General features: G+C 35.2%; 1 protein-coding gene across 8 annotated transcripts in view; it reads left to right on the forward strand.

Moving 5' to 3' along the window:
- The window catches only part of ATRX (ATRX chromatin remodeler), a 427,573-nt gene that overhangs the window by 29,226 nt on the left and 376,897 nt on the right, over positions 1-21,450 (forward strand). For 5 of the 8 annotated variants that reach the window (XM_023733624.1, XM_023733626.1, XM_023733625.1 and 2 more), the window contains exon 2: positions 15,051-15,137. The exons of the other annotated variants lie outside the window; for them this stretch is intronic. In XM_023733624.1, coding sequence (XP_023589392.1) covers positions 15,051-15,137 — 87 coding nt within the window. The remainder of the gene's footprint in view (positions 1-15,050; positions 15,138-21,450) is intronic. 8 annotated transcript variants of the gene reach the window in all.

Consider the following 21,450-nt stretch of genomic DNA (forward strand, 5'->3'; position numbering starts at 1 on the left):
TACTTTCCTTGTGTCTTTGGTGTTCTTCATTCTCCTTAACTCCAGGTGGTTAGGACCAACTGATGCATCTTTGATGGCCGCTTGCAAGCTTTTAAGACCCCAGCCGCCACTCACCAAAATAGGATGCAGAACATTTTCTTAATAAGCTTTGTTGTGCCAATTGACCTAGATGTCCCCTGAAAGCATGGTCCCCAGACTCCTACCCCTGCTGGTCTGTCTGTCCAAGTGTTTGATTGTATTCCGGAAACTTCTTAGCTTTGGTTTAGTCCAGTTGTGCTGACTTACTTCCCCTGTAGTGTGTGCTGTCCTTCCCTTCACCTAAGATAATTTTTATCTATTGTCTAGTTAGTAAATAATCCTCTTCCTCTCTCCTCACCCTTGTAACCATCAAAGAATGTTTTTTTCTGTGTTTAAACGTTTTCTTGAGTTCTTATAATAGTGGTCCTATACAGTATTTGTCCTTTTGTGACTGACTAAATTCACTTAGCATAATGATCTCCAGCTTTCTCCATGTTATGTTTCATGGCTTCATCGTTGTTCTTTATTGTTGCGTAGTATTCTGTTGTGTGGATACACCATAATTTGTTTATCCATTCATACGTTGATGGGCATCTAGGTTGTTTCCATCTTTTTGCTATTGTGAACAGTGATGCAGTGAACACGGGTGTGCATATATCTATTTGTGTGACAGCTCTTATTTCTCTGTGATATATTCCAAGGAGCAGGATAGCTGGATCGTATGGTACTTCTATTTCTAGGTTTTTAAGGAAGCGCCAAATTGATTTCCAAAGTGGCTGTACCATTTTATATTTCCACCAACAGTGTATAAGTGTTCTAGTCTCTCCATAAGCTCTCTAGCATTTATTATTTTGTTTTTTGGGTTAATGCTAGCCTTGTTGGGGTGAGGTGATATCTCTTTGTAGTTTTGGTATGCGTTTCTCTAATGGGTAATGATCGTGAGCATTTCTTCGTGTGACTGTTGGCTGCATGCATATCTTCTTTGGCGAAGTGCCTGTTCATATCCTTTGCCAATTTTTTAATTGGGTTATTTTTTTTTTGTTGTAGAGGTTTTGCAGTATGTTGTAGATTTTAGAGATTAGACGCTGATCGGTTTTGTCGTAGCCAACATTTTTTTCCCAGTTTGTAGTTGTCTTTTTACTCTTTTGGTGAAGTCTCTTGATGAGCATAAGTGTTTGATTTTTAGGAGCTTCCAGTTATCTAGTCTCTCTTCTGGTGCTTGTGCATTGTTACCTATGGTTCTTATTGTGTTTATGCCATGTATTGGGGTTCTTAGTGTTGTTCCTATTTTTTTCTTCCATGATGTTTATCATTTTCGATTTTATATTTAGGTGTTGGATCTATTCTGAGTTAGTTTATGTGCATGGTGTGAGGTATGGGTGTTGTTTCAGTTTTTTGTAGATGGATATCCAGTTATGCCAGCACCATTTGGTAAAGAGATTATTTCTTCCCTAATTAACAGAGTTTGGTCCTTTGTCAAACATCAGCTGCTCATAGGTGGTTGAATTTATGTCTGGATTCTTAATTCTGTTCCATTGGTCTGTGTGTTGTTCTAGTACCAAGCTGTTTTGACTACCGTGTCGGTATAATAGGTTCTAAAATCAGGTAGTGTGAGGCCTCCCACTTTGTTCTTCTTCCTGAGGAATTCTTTACTTATTTGGGGACTCTTTGCTTTCCATATGAAGTTGGTGATTTGTTTCTCCGTCTGATTAAAAAATGCCGGTGGAATTTGGATCGGGATTGCATTGTATCTGTAGATCGCTTTGGGTAGAATTTCCATTTTCACAATGTTGAGTCTACCTATCCATGAGCAAGGTATGCTTTTCCACTTATGTAGGTCTCTTGGTTTCTTGCAATAGTGTCTTGTACTACAAGTTTTCCTTGCATAGGTCTTTTATGTCTCTGTTTAGATTTTTCCTATTTTATCTTCTTGAGGGTTATTTTAAATTGTATTGATTTGGTGATTTTCTCTTCGAGGTTCTCTTTGTTGGTGTAAAGGAATCCAAGTAATTTTTGTGTGTTTGTCTTGTATCCTGAAACATTGCTGAAATCTTCTATTAGTTTAAGTGGTTTTCTTGTGGATTTTTTCAGGTTTTCTGTGTATAAGATTGTATCATCTGTAAATAGAGATACTTTGACTTCTTCCCTACCAATTTGGATGCCGTGTATTTGTTTTTCTAGCCTAATTGCTCTGGCTAGGACCTCTAACATAATGTTGAATCAGAGTGGTGATAAAGGGCATCCTTGTCTGGTTCCCGTTCTCAAGGGGAATGCTTTCAAACTCTCTCCAATTTGGATGATGTTGGCTGTTGGCTTTGTATAGATGCCTTTAATTATGTTGAGGAACTTCTATTCCTATTTTGCTGAGAGTTTTTATCATGAATGGGTATTGGACTTTGTCAAATGTTTTTTCTGCATGGATAAGATCATGTGGTTCTAGTCTTTTATTTATGTGATGGGTTACACTGATTGTTTTTCTAATGTTGAACTATCCCTGCATACCTGGTGTAAATCCCACTTGATCATGGTGAATTATCTTTTTGATATGTTGCTGAATTCTTTTGGCTAGACTTGTGTTGAGTTTTTTTTCACATTATTTAGAGAGTACTTTATTAGTTTCTGTAATACAACCCTTGTAGTTAAGACCTTGCATATTTAACACAGTGCGTTACCCCTGTACAAATGGAAAAAATTTAAGTTTAACGTTTCTAGACCAGTATGGCTGTTAATTTTTATACAGTGACAACTCAACACGGTACAACTAGGATACTTTTTCCAAAGTTAACAACACAGCTGAAGTTTCCAAAAATTCAAATGTATGTGTATATATATGTATATTTATATGAAAAGACCAATTGTGTGTTGAGAATTTTTGCGTGAATGTTCATGAGGGATATTAGTATGTAATTTTCTTTTTTTGTGGTGTCTTTACGTGTTTTTCGTATCAGGGTTGCTGGCTTCATAGAATGAGTTTGACAGTATTCCATCTTTTTCTGTGCTCTGAAATACCTTTAGTAGTAGTGGTGTTAATTCTTCTCTGAAAGTTTAGTAGAATTTTCCAGTGAAGTCATCCATGCCAGGGCTTTTATTCGTTGGGAGTTATTAAATTTCTTGTTGAATCTGTTCTTTTGTTATTGGTTTGTTTAGTTTTTCTATTTTCATTTGTGTTAGGTAGGTAGTGAGTTTCTAGAAATTCGTCCATTCTAGTTTTTTAAATTTGTTAAAGTAAATTTTTTGTAGTATTGTTATTCTTTTAATTTCAGTTGTGTCTGTTGTGCTATCACCCATCTCATTTTTTATTCGGGTTATCTGCTGCTCCTGTTTTTCTTTTGTCAGTGTGGCCAATGGTTAATCAATTTTGTTGATCTTTTCAAAGAACCAGCTTTTGGTCTTGTTAACTTTTTCAATGTTTTTCTATCATGTATTTCATTTAATTCTGCTCTAATTCTGTTTTCTTTCTTCTTGTGCCTGACGGCTTCTTTTTTGCCCTCTATTTGTTCTAGTTGTAGAGTTAATGATTTGATTTTGACCCTTCTTATTGGATGTGTGCATTTATTGGTAAAAATTAATCTCTGAGCACTGCTTTTGCTGTGTCCCAAAGGTTCTGGTAGGATGTGTTTTCATTCTTGTTTGATTCTATGTATTTCTTTACTCCGTTCTTAGTTTTTTCTATAATCCAGTAGTTTTTGAGCAAGGTGTTGTTCTGTTTTCATATGTTTGATTTTTTTTCTTTGGTTTTTCTGTTATTGATTTCTACTTTTATGGGTTTATGGCCAGTAAAGATGCTTTGTAATATTTTGATGCTTTGGATTTAAGGCTTGTTTTATGGCCTAATATGTGGTCTGTTCTGGAGAATGTTCCATGTGTATTGGAAGGAATGTATATTTGGCTCCTGTTGGGTGGAGTGTTCAGTATATGTCTATGAGATCAAGTTGGTTGTTTGTAACATTTAGCTCTTCCATATCTTTGTTGAGGTTCTTTCTGGATGTTCTTTCACCGAAAGTGGTATGTTGACGTCTCCTGCTACTATTTTGGAGCTATCTCTCTTGACAGTGCTGTTAGAGTTTGTTGTATGTATTTTGGACCCCAGTTGTTGGGTGCGTAAATATTATGGTTATGTTCTCCTGGTGTATTGACCGTTTAATCATTATATAGTGTCTTTCCTTATCCTTTGTGGTGGATTTTCCTTTAAAGTCGATATTTTGTCAGAGATTAATATTGCTAGTCCTTTTATTTTTTGAGTGTTGTTTGCTTAATATAGTTTCTTCCATGTTTTAAGTTTTAGTTTGTGTCTTTAAGTCTAAGATGTGTCTCTTGTAGACAACATAGAGACAGATCGTGTTTTTTTTAATGCAGTCTTCCACTCTATTGGTGCATTTAGTCCATTTACATTCAGCATAATTATTAGTAGTTATGAGTTTAGTGCTGTAATTTTAATGTCTTTTTCTTTTGTGTTCATAGTTCCTTTGTTCCACTTAATTGTCTGTGTTGTGTTGTTTTTCTTTATGTATTTGTTTTTCAAGGTTTTCATTGTTGCTGATTTTGTGTTTGCTGAGTCTGTATATTTTTTTAGTTTTTTATTTTGACATCTATAATTGTTAGTTTATTTTGTGGTTACCTTAATATTTATCGTTATTTTTCTAAGTTTACACTACTCTTTTTTTCTTTATATTGCCTTGATATCCTTTCCATATGAAAAATTTATGTTTACATTTTTTACATTCTTCTTTTTTGTTTTAATGTTGTCATCTTTTGCATATTGATATCTGTTTTTCTGTTTTCAGTGTTTTAGCTTAGATTTTTCTTTTATGACTTCCCTATTTTGGTTGATATCTGGTTGTTCTGTTCTGTGTTCTAGTCTTGGGTTCTTTTGTAATGTTACTGATTTTCTAACCGGAGGACTCCTTTTAGTATTTCTTGTAATTTTGGTTTGGTTTTTGCAAACCCTCTAAACTTCTGTTTATCTGGAAATATCCTAATTTTGCCCTCATATTTGAGAGACAGTTTTGTTGTATATATAATTCTTGGCTGGTACTTTTTGTTTCTTCAAGGCTTTATATATGTCATCCTATTGTCTTCTTGCCTGCATGATTTCTGCTGAGTAGTCTGAGCTTATTCTTATTGACCGTCATTTGTATATGACTTTTATTTCTATTCGCTGTTAAAATTGTCTGTCTTTGGTTTTGGTAAGTTTGATTATAATATGTCTTGGTGAATTTCTTTTGGGATGTACGTTATGTGGAGTTTGATGAGCATCTCAAATATCTTCTCATCTTTCACGATATCAGGGAAGTTTTCCGCCATCAAATCTTCAAGAATTCTTTCTGTATTTTCTGCTATCGCTCCTGTGCGGTACTCCAGTCACTCGTAGGTTATTTCTCTTGATAAGAGTTCCACATAATTCTTAGGGTTTCTTCATTTTTTTTAAATCCTTTTATCTGATTTTCCTCAGAATTGGTTTCAAGTGCTTTATCTTCAATCTTACTAATTCTGACTTGCATTGCCTCAATTCTGCTTCTATGACTTTCTATTGAGTTGCCTAATTCTGAAATTTTCATGTTACTCTTTTGGATTTCTTGTTGGTGTGTCTTTATGGATTCTTGTAGCCTGTTAAATTTGTCATTATGCTTTTATCTAATGTTTTTAATGTTCTCTATTGCTTGTTCTGCGTTTTGCTTAATTCCCTTCCTATTTTTTTGTAGAATTCTGTATATTAATTTTTTGTATTCTGTTTCTGGTAAGTCTAAGAAATTTTATTCCTTTGAAAAACTTCAAGATTCTTTTAGGAACTTGCTGAAGTCATCATGGATTGTTTCTTTATGTGATTTTAAATTGACTGTTGTCTCCGAGCCATCAGTAAGTTGTTATATTTGTTTGCTTACTGTGTCATGGTTTTCTGTTTTGTTTTAATGTGCCCAAATAGGCTGGTCATATGAGCTAGTTTGATTATTGGCAGCTTTGAAGCTCTAATGTCCTGTCACCAGGTGGTTAGATCTGTTACTAGGTATGTGAGCTCAGGAGTCTGCGCACTTCTCTTGTCTGGATTCAGCTTAGGTGTCCAGGTAGATAGCCACTAAGTGTGTTGTGTAGGCTCAGTTACAGTCCTAGACAGGCATGGGTGATTGGTGTAGGCACAGGCATCTGGCTGCAGCAGACGGACACACTGTGAGCAAGGCAGCGGTCTGTTGGCCGCCTCCAAGTGTCCAGGAGGAAGGTGTGTCCCTGTTCCCTAGAGCAGGAAGGTGGGTTGGTTTTGCAGCTGGACAGTGAGCACTGTATGCTGTTGGTTGTAAGGACTAGGGGACACCTCTTATTCATGGACCTCTGTTGCAGGTGGCTTGGTGGCGTGGATGGAGCCACCGGTTCTCAAGCCACTGATTTGGGTAGGTGAAGACTTTGTCTAATGGGCAGAGCAGTGTCACATGTCAAGAATCTGCCCCTTCACAGCTGGAACAGTTGAAATTAGACTTCCGGTATGTATCCTATTGTATTTTGGTGATGATTGCCTACGTGGTTGAGTTGGGGCCACACAAGTCTCTGCAGGGTTAAAGGCACTCAAAGTCTGTGACTCTTATGCCTGTGCCTAGGCAAAGGAAGTGTGTCTACCCTGGGTTCCTGGATTAGTGTAGCTGGCAGTTTATTTTTGCCCATTTGTTAATTTGTTCACTCTGCAAGGCAGGGAGGATGGTTTCAGACGTGCGATGGATCCTACTTCTGGCCCAGGGGACTTGTAAATTGCTGAAGCTGTTCTGGGACCCAGTGCAGAGCAGGGAGCAGGGAGGTAAATGGGAGAGAGGGTTTTCTTTAAGGGTGGTGTTTTTCATTTGTGCAGTAAACCGTATGCAAGTACTTACTTTTTGCCAATGAGGGTTGCTTCTCACTGGTTCTGAGTGGCTATGTAGACTCTGGCGCTGGGTCTCTTCCGGTGCAGAAAACGTGCCTCCCAAGTACTGCCACTTGCCTGCCTCATCGCTTACCTACGAGCTGCTCAGGCCTGAAGGGCCCAGGCTCTCGCTGGGTCAGGTCGGGCAACCCCTCACTGCTTCCGAACCGTCTCTCCCTCCCCCTGCCACTCAGTCTGTTTCCTCAACTCTCCCTTTGATATTCAGGGCTCCAGATTGCCATATATAATCGAATAGCTTGTTTTTTTGGGTCTTTGTTGTAAGAGGGTCCACCGGAAGCGTCTGACTATTCTGCCATCTTTTCCCTGCCTTGCACAAAGCTTAGTTGTGCATTTATTGAGATGTTTTATTTTTCATGAGTCAGTTTAGATAATTTGTTTCTAGGTATTCATTTCATCTAGATTATCTAATTTGTTGGTATATCATTGTAGAATTTTTTCATATTTTATTCCTGTATTTTTGATAGTCATATCTTACATTCATTTGATTTCAGTTATTTTGTTTACTCTCTAATTTTCTTGTTAGTCTAGTTAAAGGTATGCCAATTTAATGAACTTTTTCAAGGGATCAACTTTTGGTTTTTCTGTTATCTATTGTATTGTTTTTGCTGTAATTTATTATTTTTTTCTACTAGTTTTGGGTTTTCTTTTTTGTACTTTTCAACGTGTACAATTAGATTGATTTGACACAATTTGTTTTTTGTTATTGTCATTAGTATGTATAACTTATTCTCTGAGAACTGACTTTTGTAAGTCCCATACATTTTGTTGTGGTGTGCTTTTGTTTTCTTTCAAGTATTTGTTGTTTTTACTCGTGATTTTTTCCTTAATAGTTGTTTAATTTTCACATGATTACATACTTTTTATTTTTATTTTTTAGTTTCAGTTTTGGTAGGAGAACTTACTTCACATGATTTTAGTCTTTTAAATTTATTGAGACTTGCTTTGTGACCTAACATATGGTTTATCCTGGAGAATGATTTATATGTACTGGAGAGTAATGTGTATTGTGCTGTTTTTGGGTGGAGTGTTCTATATATGTCTGATGTAATTGGTTTATAGTTTTTTTATGTTTTCTATTACCTTGTTGATCTTCGGTCTAGATGTTCTATTCAGTATTAAAAGTGGTGTAATAAAGTCTCCAACTATAATTGTATAACTGTTTTTCATTTCATTTCTGGCAATGTTTCATTTATTTTGAAGTTCTCATGTTAGACTCATGTATGTTTATAGTTGTTATGTTTTTTTGATGAATTGAGCCTTTAGTTATATACATATATATAAAATATTTTTTGTTTCTGAAAAAGTTTTTAACTTTAAATCTCTTTTATTTGATATTAGTGTAGCCATCTGGCGCTCTTCTGTCTATGGTCTGCATGGAATAGTTTTTCCTACCTTTTCACTTTCAACCTATTTGCATCTTTGGATCTAAAAGTTGTCATTTTGTAGATAACATATAGTTGGAGTATAGTCTCATCAGTTCTGCCAATCTCTGCATTTTGATTGGAGAGTGAAGTCCACTTACATTCAGTTACCAATAAGGAACAACTTCTGGAATTTTGGTGTTTGTTTTCTGTGTGTATTATACTTTTTTGTTCCTCATTTCCTCCAATACTCCTTTTTGTAGTGAACGATTTTGATTCTTTTTTCATATTCTTTTGTGTATTTTTTTAGTATTTTCTTGTGGTTACCAGGGAGATTACAGTTTAGTCCTAAATTTGTAACAGCCTAGGTTAAATTGATACCAGCATAACTTAAGTAACATACAAAAAGTATTCCTCTATTGATCCCCCAGTTATAGTGATGTCAGAAATTTTATCTTGCTTGCCAAATAACACAAATTTATATTTAATTTTTATGCATTTGTCTTTTGAATCTTGTTGGCTATAACAAGTAGGGATACAAAGCAAAAATATAAAACTGACCTTTATTTTTACCCACGAGATTGCCTTACCTGGGTATCTTTATTTCTTCATTTTGGCTCCTTAGTGATTGTGTAGTATCTTTTCATTTCGACCTGAAGGACTTTCTTTAGTATTTTTTGTAGGGTAAGACTCTTGGTAACATACCTCCTCAACTTTTGTTTTTCGGGGAATGTCTTCATTTTGTCCTCACTTTTAAGGAGTGTGGTCGGGTATAGAAACGTTGGTTGATGTTTCTTTTCTTTCAACACTTTAAATATATCGTCCCAATGCCTTCTGTTGTCATTGGTTTCTGAGGAGAAATTCGTGCTTGTTTTTGTTGGTAACGTATACATATTTTAATAGGTTTAACGATGTGTAATCTGTATATCATGAGTTCATTCGTTTAAAGTGTACAATTTGTTGATCTTTAGTAAATGTACAGAATTGTACAACCATCACCACAGTCCAGTTTTAGAACATTTTTGTCATCCCAGAAAGATCTCTTTTGCCCATTTGCAGTCACTTTTCAGTCTCAGCTTTAGCCTCAATCAACCACTTAAACCTGTTTTCTGAATCCATAGTTTTGTGTTTCTGGATATTTCATAGAATTGTAATCATATAATTTGTGGCTTTTGCATCTGGATTCTATGATGTAGACTAATGTTTTTTTTTAAAATTCATCCCTGTTATGGCATGCATCAGTAACTCATAACTTTTTATTTCCAAATGGTATGCTATTGTGTAAGATATACCACGTTTGTTAATCTATTCATCAGTTTATGGGTATTTGGATGGTTTTTTCCATTTTCATGAATAATGCTACTCTAAAAATTCACAAACAGAACTTCATGTGGACATGCCATTTTCATGTCTCTCTTTGGTGCATACCTAACAGTGGAATTGGAAGGTCATGTGGTAAGTTTATGTTAACTTTGTAAAAGAAACTGCGAAACCGTTTTCTAAAGTGGCCGCACCATTTTATGTTCCCACCAGCAGCGGATGAGGATTCCAGTTTCTCCATATTCTTGGCAAGATGTTTTGTCTATGTTTTCTATTACAGTTATTCTATTTGGTGTGAAATTGTATCTCATTTTGTTTTTAATTTGTATTTCTCTAATGATGGTGAACGTATTTTCATGTGCTTATTGTCCGTTTGTATCTTTGTTTATGAAATGTCCGTTCCATTTTTTTACTGTTTTTAATTGGATAGTGTAATTATTCTAACTTGAGCCCTTTTATGTATTCTTGATAGAAAGTCCTTTATCAAATATGTGATTTGCATATATTTTTTACTGTGATTTGTTATTTTACTTTTTTTTTTTTAGAATATAGGATTTATTTTTTATTTTGTTGTGCTTTAGGTGAGAGTTTACAGCTCAAGTTAATTTCTCATTCAGAACTTTATACATATATTGCCTTGTGACATTGGTTGCAGTGTCAACAGTGTGACAGCACACTGCCCCTTTTCCACTCCAGGTTCCCTGTGTCCTTTCATCTAGTTCCTGTCTCTTTTTGCCTTCTTATCTTGCTGTTGGGTGAGAGTTGCCTGTTTGGTCTCGTATGTTTGAACTAGGAAGCACATTTCTCACACGTGTTATTGTTTCACAGGCTTGTCTAATCTTTTTCTGAAAAGTGGGCTTTGCGAGTAGTTTCATTTCTGAGTTAGCAAGGTGTCTGGGTGGCCATAGTCTCAGGGGTTCCTCTAGTCTCTGTCAGACCAGTAAGTCTGGTCTTTTTTTGTTAACTTGAATTTTATTCTGTACTTTTCTCCTGCTCTTCCCGGGACTCAGAGCTGTTGGTGGTGGTAGCTGAGCATCATCTAGTTTGCCTGAGCTCAGGTTGGTGGAGTTTTTGGTTCATGTGATCCTTCAGTCCTTTGGGTTAATATTTTCCTCGTATCTTTGGTTTTCTTCATTCTCCTTTGCTCTGAACGTGATGGGACCAATAGACGCATCTTAGATGGCCGCTCACAAGCTTTTAAGACTCCAGACGCTACTCACCAAAGTGAGATGTAGAACATGTTCTTTATGAACTACGTTATGCCAATTGACCTACATGTCCCCTGAGACTATGGTCCCCTGCTCCTCTCCCCAGCAGCTTGTTCCCTCAAGCTCTTTGGATATATCTAGGAAACTTCTGTGCCTTTGCTTTGGTCAAGTTGTGTTGACTTCCTCTGTATTGTGTTTTGTTTTTCTCCTTACCAAAGTTAACACTTGCCTACTATCTAGTGACTGCCCCTCCCCCTCCCTCCCCACCCTCATGACCATCAAAGAATGTTTTTTTCTGTGCGTAAATCTTCTTGAGTTTTTATAATAGTGGTCTCGTATAATATTTGTCCTTAACGTGACTGACTTATTTCACTCAGCATAATGCCTTCCAGATTCATTCATGTTGTGAGATGTTTCTCGGATTCATCGTTGTTGTTTATCGTTGTGTAGTATTCCACCGTGTGTATGTACTGTAATTTGTTTGATTCATCTGTTTTGTTGATGGGCATTTAGGTTGTTTCCGTTTTTTTGCTATTGTGAATAGTACTGCAGTGAACATGGGTGTGCATGTGTCTGTTCGTGTGACGGGTGTTTCTCTACGTTATATTCCAAGGAGAGGGATTGCTGGATCGTATGGTATTTCTATTTCCAGCTTTCTAAGGAAGCGTATCATTTTCCAGAGTGGTGGTACCATTTTACATCCGTACTAGCAGTGCAAAAGAGTTCCCATCTCCCTTCAAACTTTCCAACATTTGTTATTTTGTGTTTTTTCGGGTTGTGTGAGTATTGTTGGGGTGAGATGGTATCGCGTTATAATTTGCGTTTTTCTAATAGGTAACGATGGTATTTTCTCGTGTGTCTGTTAGCCACCTAAATGTCTTTTTTGGTGAAGTGTCTGCTTGTATCCTTTGCCCATTTTTTAGATTAGATTATTTACCTGTTGTTGAAGCGTTGAAGTATTTTGTAGATTTTAGAGATAACATTCTTGACAGATACGTCATAGCCAAAAACTTTTTACCAGTCTGTAGGTTCTCTTCTTACTCTTTTGTTGAAGTCTTTTGATGAGTGTAAATGTTTAATTTTTATGAGCTCCCAGCTGATGAGTGTAAATGTTTAATTTTTATGAGCTCCCAGCTATCTAGTTTATCTTACGGTTTTTGTGTATTGTTAGTTATGGTTTGTATTGTATTTATGCCATGTCCTAAGGCTCCTAGCATTGTCCCTATTTTTTCTTTCATGATTTTTATCATTTTAGGTTTTGTATTTAGGTCTCCGATGCATTTTGAGTTAGTTTTTGTGTATGGTGTGAGATATAGCTATTGTTTAATTTTTTTTTTTTAGTAGATGGATATCCAGCATCATTTGTTAGAGACTGTCTTTTCCCCATTTAATGGACTTCGGCCCTTTGTCAAATATTAGCTGCTTATAGTTGGATGGATTTACGTCTGGGTTCTCAATTCCGTCCATTGCTTTGCATTTCTGTTGTACCAGTACCTGGTTGTTTTGACTACTGTGGCTGTATAATAGGTTCCAAGATCAGGTAGTATGAGGCCTTCCATCTTATTTATTCATCTAGGGTTTCTTCCTTTTCCATATAAAGTTAGTGGTTTTTCCATCTCATTAAAGAATGCTGTTGGAATTTGAATCAGGATTGCATTGTATCTGTAGATTGTTTTGGGTAGTACTGACATTTTCACAATGTTGAGTCTTCCTATCTATGAGCATGGTATGTTTTTCCATTTACGTAGGTCTCTTTTGGTTTCTTGCAGTAGTTCTTTGTATAGGTCTTTTAAATCCCTGGTTAGATTTATTTTTAAGTTTTTTATCTACTTAGGGGTTATTGTAAATGATATTGATTTGTTGATTTCTTTTTAGAAGTTATGTTTGTTTTCATAGAGTAATTCAACTGATTTTTGTATGGTAATCTTGTATCCTGCTGCTTTGCTGAAATTTTCTATTTGTTTTAGTAGCTTTCTTGTGGATTCTTCGAGGTTTTCTGTGTATACGATCAGGTCATTTGCAAATAGGGATAGTTTTACCTCTCCCTTGCCAATTTGGATGTTCTTTATTCCTTTTTTTGCCCTGTTGTTCTAGCTAGGACTTCCAGCACAATGTTGAATAAGAGTGGTTATGAAAGGAATCCTTGTCTGGTTCCTGTACTCTTGGGAAATACTTTTAGTCTCTTTCTCTTTTTAGAATGATGTTGGGTGTTGGTTTTGTATAAACACTCTTTATTTTGTCAAGGAATTTTCTTTTTACACTTATTGAGAGTTTTTATCAGGAATAGGTGTTGGACTTTGCCGAATGCCTTTTCTGCATTGATTGGTATGATCGTGTGATTCTTTTCCTTTATTTACGTGGTGGAGTATGTTGATTGATTTTGTAATGTTGAACCATCCCTGTTTACCTAGTATGAATCTAACTTGGTCATGTTTTATTTGTTGATATGCTGTTGAATTCTGTTGACAAGAATTTTGTTGAGAATTTTTGCATCTATGTTCATGAAAGTTAGTCTTTAGTTTTATTTTTTTCCAGTGGTGTCTTTGCTTTAGTATTAGGGTTATGCTGGTTTCATAGAATGTATTTGGGACTATTCTTTCCTTTTCTATGCTTTGGGATAATTTGAGTAGTATTTGTGTGAGCTCTTCTCTGAAAGTTTGGTAGAATTGTCCAGTGAAGCCGTCTGGGCCAGGGCTTTTTTTGGTTGAAGGTGTTTTTATCTCTTCGATCTCTTTTTTTGTTACGTGTCTGTATAATTTTTCTATTCTTTTTACTTTCTTAATGGTGTCTTTTGAAGCATAAACATTTTTAATTTTGATGAAGTCCACTGTGCTTTTTGTGTCATATTTTAAATTTTTGTCTAACCTAAGATCAAGCTTTACTCCAATGTTTTCTTCTAAGAGCTTTATACTTTTCACTCTTATATTCAAGTCTGTGATTCATTTTGAATGAATTATTGTGTATAGTGTGAGGTAGAGGTATAAACTGATATTTTTCCATTTGGATGTCCGGTTATTTTTTAAACAATATTTTATCATGTTTTCAGTGAAGGTTTACATAGATTAGTTTCCTGTTGAACATTTAATACACAAGTTGTTTAGTGATATTGATTAAATTATTCACAATGTGTGAACATTCTCATTATTTCCGTTCTTGTTCTGTTTCCGTTAATGTAGATTCTGTGCCCCTTTGTATGCTCATCTTTGTTTTAAAGTGATTGTTGTCTGGTTTGGGCTCATGTAGGTGATTTTTTAAAGGAACGTAGTCCTTACAGGTGATATTCATTCTTTTTTGAACAAATTTGTTGTTTAGGTACAAGGTGACCTCAAGGGTTAGTTTTGGTCCACTATTTGAAGAGTATCTCAGGGCAATAGTCCTGGGGTGTCTTCCAGTCTCAACCAGCCCAGTAGGTCTGGTTTTGTTTTTTAAAGGAATTTGAGGTTCTCTTCTCCCAGTTCTGTCCTATTGCTGGTTCATAAGCCTATTGTGGCCCTGATTAGAATGGTCGGTAGTGGTAGCCAGGCACCATCTAGTTCTTCTGGTCTCAGGGTAGATGAGGATGTGGTTTGTCTTGATTATTTGTCCTGTAGACTCGTTTCTTCGAGTCTTTGGTTTTCTTCCCTTTTGCTCTGAATTAATACAGACCAATAGTTGTATCTTAGATGGGCACTCGCAAGCTTTCAAGACCCCAGACGCTACTCACCAAACTAGACGTAGAACCTAACTTTATGAACTATATTATGCTAGTTTACTGATATGTGCCACACAACTATGGTCCTAATCCTCTGAACCTAGAAATTTAATTATGTGAGGTGTTCAGTTATGTCTAAGAGGTATCCGTATCTGTGCCCCATATGTGCTTTGTCATATGCATGAATATATAGGTACCGCTCTTATGACTTTATTTTTTGATACATTTTATCTTTGGTAAGATGTACTACATACAGTGTTGCAGCATGTGATTTACCGACACTATCATTCTCAAACGTTCACTCAGAAATGTTTAATTTTACGATTTACTGTTCAAAACACTGCTGTATAGATTTAGATTTTTAAACTAAATCAGAGGCTTCAGTTGCTTGAAAACATGGACCTAAACGCTAATTGCTTTGCTCAAGTCGATAGGCAGATTCAGGAAGCAGTGAGATGTTTCTGAAAAATATATGAAGAGAAAAAGAAAAGGACCATACAGACAACTCTCATTAATTTTCTGACTAGAAATGCCACCCCCATTCCCAGGGATAATCCAGATGATCCAGAACTTTCCACAAGTGGAGTTATTACCTCAACTAACAAAATGCCAACATGCAATTCTTCATCCTGGAAGTAAGTTTTTATGTGTTTTTTTCATATGTATGTATTAAGATATATCTGTAAATTTATAGGTAATGTTTCCAACCCCCAAAGAGAAATAAAGATTGAATTTATAAACGTACTGATGATAAAAGGCAGTCATAATGAAAACTAAAAAAAAAAGAGGTATTTGATTTATATTAAAACTTACTTATAATGGAGTCATTGGAACAGAACCCCATTGTAAGTCAGGGACTACCTGTACAGCGACATCTGTGAGAGCCGAAACTCGATAGGACTGCCTTGTTTTTCTGGATCTTGCAAGATTTCTGCCTTTGACAGGGTGCAGTCTCACTATTCTGTTACTCTCTATTAGTGGAAAATATTATAGTTTTTCTTCTCTGACAGATTTCTACCTTACAGAGGTTCTGGTATTTCAGGTTTTACTGTGTGTACATACACATAGATACAGATACATATGCGTGTACTTATGTATACACTTATATGTATATACCTATGCATACGTATGCCTACATACATACAATGTATACTTGCACATGCACATGTATTTTTTCGTTGTTGCTGTTGTTTCAACATTATATATGCCGTAGCAATTAATAACAGGTCCTTTTTTTTTTACTGACATTATTATCTTTGTCAAACTGTGTATGCTTCATTCTCATTCAATGTTACCTTTCTCATCACAAAAATAAGTGTCTGTTGTCAAGAGACTGAATTCCCCTAGTACCCCCAATCCCTGGTAGCCACTAATGAACATTAGTTTTTGTATGTTTATTTGTTCATATCATTTCATAGAAGTGAGAACATTTGTTTTTTTTTTGTGATGGACTTATTTTGCTCACATAATGTTCTCCGGGTCCATCCATGTTCCAAGATGTTTTGGGAACTGATTTTTCTTTCTCTGAGTAGTATTCTATTGTATGTATGTACCACATTTTGCTTATTCAATGATCTGTTGATGGGTATTTAGGTTGTTTCCATCTTTTTGCTATCTTGAATAGTGCTGCGATGAACATAGGGTGTGCATATTGTTATTGTCACTGTTATTAGCTTTCTGGGGTGTATACCTATGAATGGAATTGCTGGGTTTATATTGCAGCTCTTTCTCTAGTTCTTTGCAAACCACCAGACTGTTTTCCACAATGGCTGTATCATTTAACATTTCCACCAGCAATGGATGAGGGTTCCAGTTTCTGCATGTTCCCTCCGATGCTTGTTATTTTCCATTTTTTAAAAAAAATCTTGGCTATCCTAATGGGAGTGAAATAGTATCTCATTGTGATTTTGATTTGCATTTTTATGATGGTTAATGACATTGAACATCTTTTCATGTGTCTGTTGGTTATTTGAATATCCTCTTTGGTGAAATGTCTGTTCATGTCCTTTGCCCATTTTTTGATTGGGTTATCTTTTTCTGTTAAGTTGTAGTTTCCTATATATTTCAGATATTAGATCCTCATCAGTTATATTGTTCCCAAAGATTTTTCTCAGTCTGTAGATTGTCTCTTTACTCTTTTGATAAAGTCTTTTGTTGAACATAAGTATTTAAGTTTTTTGAGATTTGGTGCTTGTTCTTATTGAGGATCCCTTGTTTGCGACAATTTGCTTTTCTCTTGTTTCTTTCAAGCTTCTTTATTTTTGGTTTTGAGGAATTTGATTATAAGGTGTTTCAATGTTGGTTGTGAGTTTATCTTAGTTGGAATTATTGGATGTGTAGGTTCATGTCTTCCATCAATTTTGGGAAGTGTTCAGCTGTTATTTCTTCAAAAATCCTTATATTCCTCATTTTCTTCTTTTGGGACTCTCATAATTCGTATGTTGGTCTGCTTGATGATGTGTCACAATTCCTTTAATCTCCATTAATTTTTTAAATGCTTTTTTTTTTTTTTTTTTTGCTCCTTCGGCTGAATTTCAGTTGTCCTGGGTTCAAGTTTGCTGATTCTTTCTTCTGACAGCCCAAATCTGCTGTTGAGCCTCTCCGGTGATTTTTATTTTCCATTATTTTTTCAGCTCCAGTATTTCTCCTGTTCTCATAATTTCTTCCTCTTTATTGAGATTCTCATTTTGTTCATATATTGTTTTCCTGATTTTTTTTTTTTTTAGTTTTTTCTGTTTTCTTTAGTTCTTTTGGTGTGTTTAATACTGCTGGTGGTTTTAAAGTCTTTTAAAATTTTATTTGTTTTCATTTTATTATGGTAAAATTTTATAACAAAACGTTTACCATTTCAACCGTTTTTATGTGTACAATTTAGAGATATTAGTTTTGTTCATCATGTTATGTTTCCAAGTTTTAAATCACCCTTAAGAGAAACTTAGTGCATTTTTTAAAAAAAATTTATTTCTTTTGTTATTGAGAATATATACAGCAAAACATAAACCGATTCAACAGTTTCCACATGTACCGTTTAGTGACGTTGATTACATTCTTCTAGTTGTGCAACCATTCTTACGCTCCTTTTCTGTGTTACTCCCCCATTAACATAAATTCACTGCCCTCTGAGCTTCCTATTTAGTCTTTCAAGTTTCTTGTCAACTTGATCCCATACATATAGTTCTTAATAGAACATAATGCTTGAGGCAGACATTTTTTACTAGTTCAGCTAAACTGTTGTTTGGTTTTACAAAGACTTCAGGAGATATTTTTGGGTCAAAGTTTAAAGATTATTTTAGGGCAATAGGTTTAGGGGTTCAGCCTTGGAAATCCTGTGGGGTCGCTGTGAGTTGGAATCAACTCAACGGCAGTTGGTGGGTATTCATAGGTACATTTGTTTTAATTTGTACCACTTATTTATTATATTTCTATTTTATAGGTTCCTTTGCAAAGTAATAAACGGCATAGAAATAAGGGTTGCTTTAGTCATTCAGCTTATTCAGCAAATACTTATTAAATGTCTATTCTACTAGTTACTGGGGTTCATAATGGTGAAGTAGTTTGATGCTTTAGAACAGAATTTTTTCTGAATGTGGATAGTATTCATATTTAATGATATCCTTCTAAGGAAACATGGTGTGGTCCACATTTCTTTAGTTTTGAGTAGTGTGGCTTAGTTGTGATCCAAATTTAAAAAGAAATCAGGCGAGCAGCTCAAACATTTCTTTCTATTCATAAGTTTATTTCATAAAAATTATTAAAACAATTGTATAGTGATAGATAATAAGTCTTTGTTGTGTGTGCATTTTTAAAAACTAGAAAACATGACATCAGGAGGGAAGAGTCTTGAATCTGGGGTCAGCTGTCTGTGAGGGTTGTTAAATCTGCTTTTGACTGGGTGATGGGCAAGGTAGATACGTTATACGACATATCTCCCATTCAGTGATGATACATATCTTGATTTTCACTTACACTCAAACAATTGGTGAAGTGATGAAATAACTTTGAACCTTCCAGTAATATAAAACATGTTAAGGTAATTTCAGATGATGGGACATATAGTATTATTTATAGAATGGAGTATTGAAAAAGCACTGGTTTAACACCATGCTTTAACTACTTTTTAGTTCTGGGTCTTCTAATAACTGCGTAGCCCTGGGTTTCAGTTTTTTCCTTGTTATCTGTTGTAGTAGTTCCTAGTCCAGTTGTTCATTTTTAAATGCTTTTAAGCTCTACAATACTTTTACTTTCACCTGTTGGTTTATATAATAATCTTGTGTGATACCTAGATAAAAAGAAGAGGAAGGCAGTAGCATTTCCAAGATATAGTGTGGCACTGGGATTTCTTGAGTGAGCTAGACTTTTTCTCTGGTCTGAGGGTATAGTGTGAATGAAAACAGAGGAATGTTGGAATCAATTCTTTGCACAGGAAAAGAGAAATGCTAGTTGGTTATTATTTCCAGGAGTGGATATGCAGCTGATTTACTCTTAACATTAAATATGATGTTGGATTGGTGATCCCTTTCAAAAACATAATGTTATAGGTGGAAGATAACAGTCATCTAGTGAAGTTCTCATGTAAAATGTAAAAAGTGAGAAAATTGAACTCTGTAGAGGTTGCAGTTTGCTTAAGGTCTTAGAGCTAATTAGCAATTAGAACTAGAACCAAGGTTATCTGACTCTTCAGTTCAGGCTTTATTGTTCAGTACTATGTTTTTAATTGGAGCTCTGGTGGCATAGTGGTTAAGAGCTTGGTTTCTAACCAAAAGGTCACCAGTTCAAATACACCAGCCACTCCTTGGAAATCGTATGGGGCAGTTCTTCTCTGTCCTGTAGGGTCTCTATAAGTCGGAACCGACTCGACAGCACCTAACAACGTCTTTAATCAGTGCGTTAAGATTTTTCCGTATATATTTCATAACAATTCAGTAAGAAAGTAAAATATTTTTCTGTAATATGTATCAGAACTCCTATTGCAGAAAATTGAAATGCAAAAAATCTAAACCCGTTGCCTTCAAGTCAGTTCTGACTCATGGTGATCCCATGTGTTAGAGTAGAACTGCTCCATAGGGTTTTCTTGGCTGTAATCTTTCCAGAAGCAGGTTGCCTAGCCTTTCTTCCACGGTGACACTGGGTGGATTTGAACCTCAACCTTTAGGTTAGCAGATGAGTGCAAACCATTTGCACCACCTAGGCACTCATTCCAGAAATTGAAAGACCCCTGTTGTTATATCTTAATGTGATTTTTACATTTTTTACCACTACCACAGTTTCAAGGAAGTAAATTAGCTACAGTTGTATTGTTGTGACACTGGATTATTTAGGCTCTTTTTCTTGATTAATTGTATTATTCATATTACGCATAATTGTTTTTTTAGTATTTAAATTAAAATGGTAGTAATTATTTGCAAAGTCACTACAGTATAGCTCATACAGCCTAAGAGAATTTTCCAAGGGTGTGCAGTAAATCAGCAACATAGTTGTTTTTGATCAGAAAGGTTCCTTTTCTTAATCTGTTTGTTGTGAGGGGCACTTTCTACTTTGGATTCGCACAGCCCGTAGCTTTGACCCTGATTTAAGTTCAGTAAACTCTATGGGGCAGTTCTGTTCTGTCCTATAGGTTGCTATGAGTTGGAATCGACTCAACGGCAATGAATTTGGTTTTTTGATTAACCAGTTAATCAGTATGACCTTAAGAGGTCAGAGTAGAGTACATTTGCTAGGAATAGCAGTTTTTATAGGAGGAAGGAGTCTGATATAGGAGTAAAAAAAGTGGCAAGAGTAAAACCAGTTCTTGTTTTCTGTAAAATTTGAGTCATTTCTACTCATCTTTCTACCAGGAAAAAAATTTGCTTATTTGACTTCTGCATTATATGTTTTTTATATATTGGAACAGTGCTTGGCGTATAGTAGGTACTCAGTAAACGTTAATTATGTTTTTTATTTATTAATATGTGTATACATACATAGCTGGTGGTTGAATCGTCTGTAGGAACACCCAGTGAGGTGTAAGGGCAGGGGACACATAAATCTGTGACTTGGGTGTGCTTATGAGATTAATTCACAAGTATTAATCCATGCATAATAATGAAATATAACCAGAAGTGTTGTAATCTTAAGCTCTAGGTTTTCTTATATAAATACTTATCTGCAACAAATTTGAATGCTTATAGTTTCCTGACCACTGTTATGGGTAAGTATTCAAAGAGTATTTTCTATATTTTTAAGTTTTTTATTCTGGAAAATTACCAGCATATTCAAAAGGAAAAGAAGAATATAATGAACCCCGAAGTACCTGTCATCCAGCTTCAACAATTATCATCTTATGGCTAATTGAATTTCATATATACCCACCCAACTCCACCCTGATTAGATTATTTTGAAACAAATTCCAGATGTATTATGGTATTGGAAAAAATATTTTTTTAAAACAAAGTATACATTGGGATGTTTGCCTAAAATGAACTTTTTGCAAAAACTCCAGTTGATTTCTTTTGTTGCCAATACAGATAGCTGGTTGTTTTCTTCATTTCTTTTAAGTTACAGTGTTTTAAATGTTTGAAGTCTATTATAATTGTAGTTTAGATACTATTATACTATAGCACCAAATGAAGTTAGTTTTTTCAACATTTTATTAATGAAAATTTTCAAACTTACATCAGAGTTGAAAGAATTTCCAACTGATACCCACCACCTACATTCTACCTTTAACATTTTACTTTATATGTTCTATTACATTTGAATCCATTTGTCCAACTCTCCAATGATGAAGCAATCTATCTTACTTTCTTACTCATTTCAAAGTAAATTTTAGAGATCAGTATAATTGAAATTCGGTTTTCAAAATTACCTGTTAAACTAGATTTTATTGGGTTTCTTGTTTTGTGTAAACTTTATTGTTGTGAAACAACGTTTAAATCTGAAGTTGAGTTGTGACAACTCATGGTCTCTCTG

This window comes from Trichechus manatus, unplaced genomic scaffold, assembly GCF_000243295.1.
Source record: "Trichechus manatus latirostris isolate Lorelei unplaced genomic scaffold, TriManLat1.0 scaffold00060, whole genome shotgun sequence".
Classification (NCBI taxonomy): domain Eukaryota; kingdom Metazoa; phylum Chordata; class Mammalia; order Sirenia; family Trichechidae; genus Trichechus; species Trichechus manatus.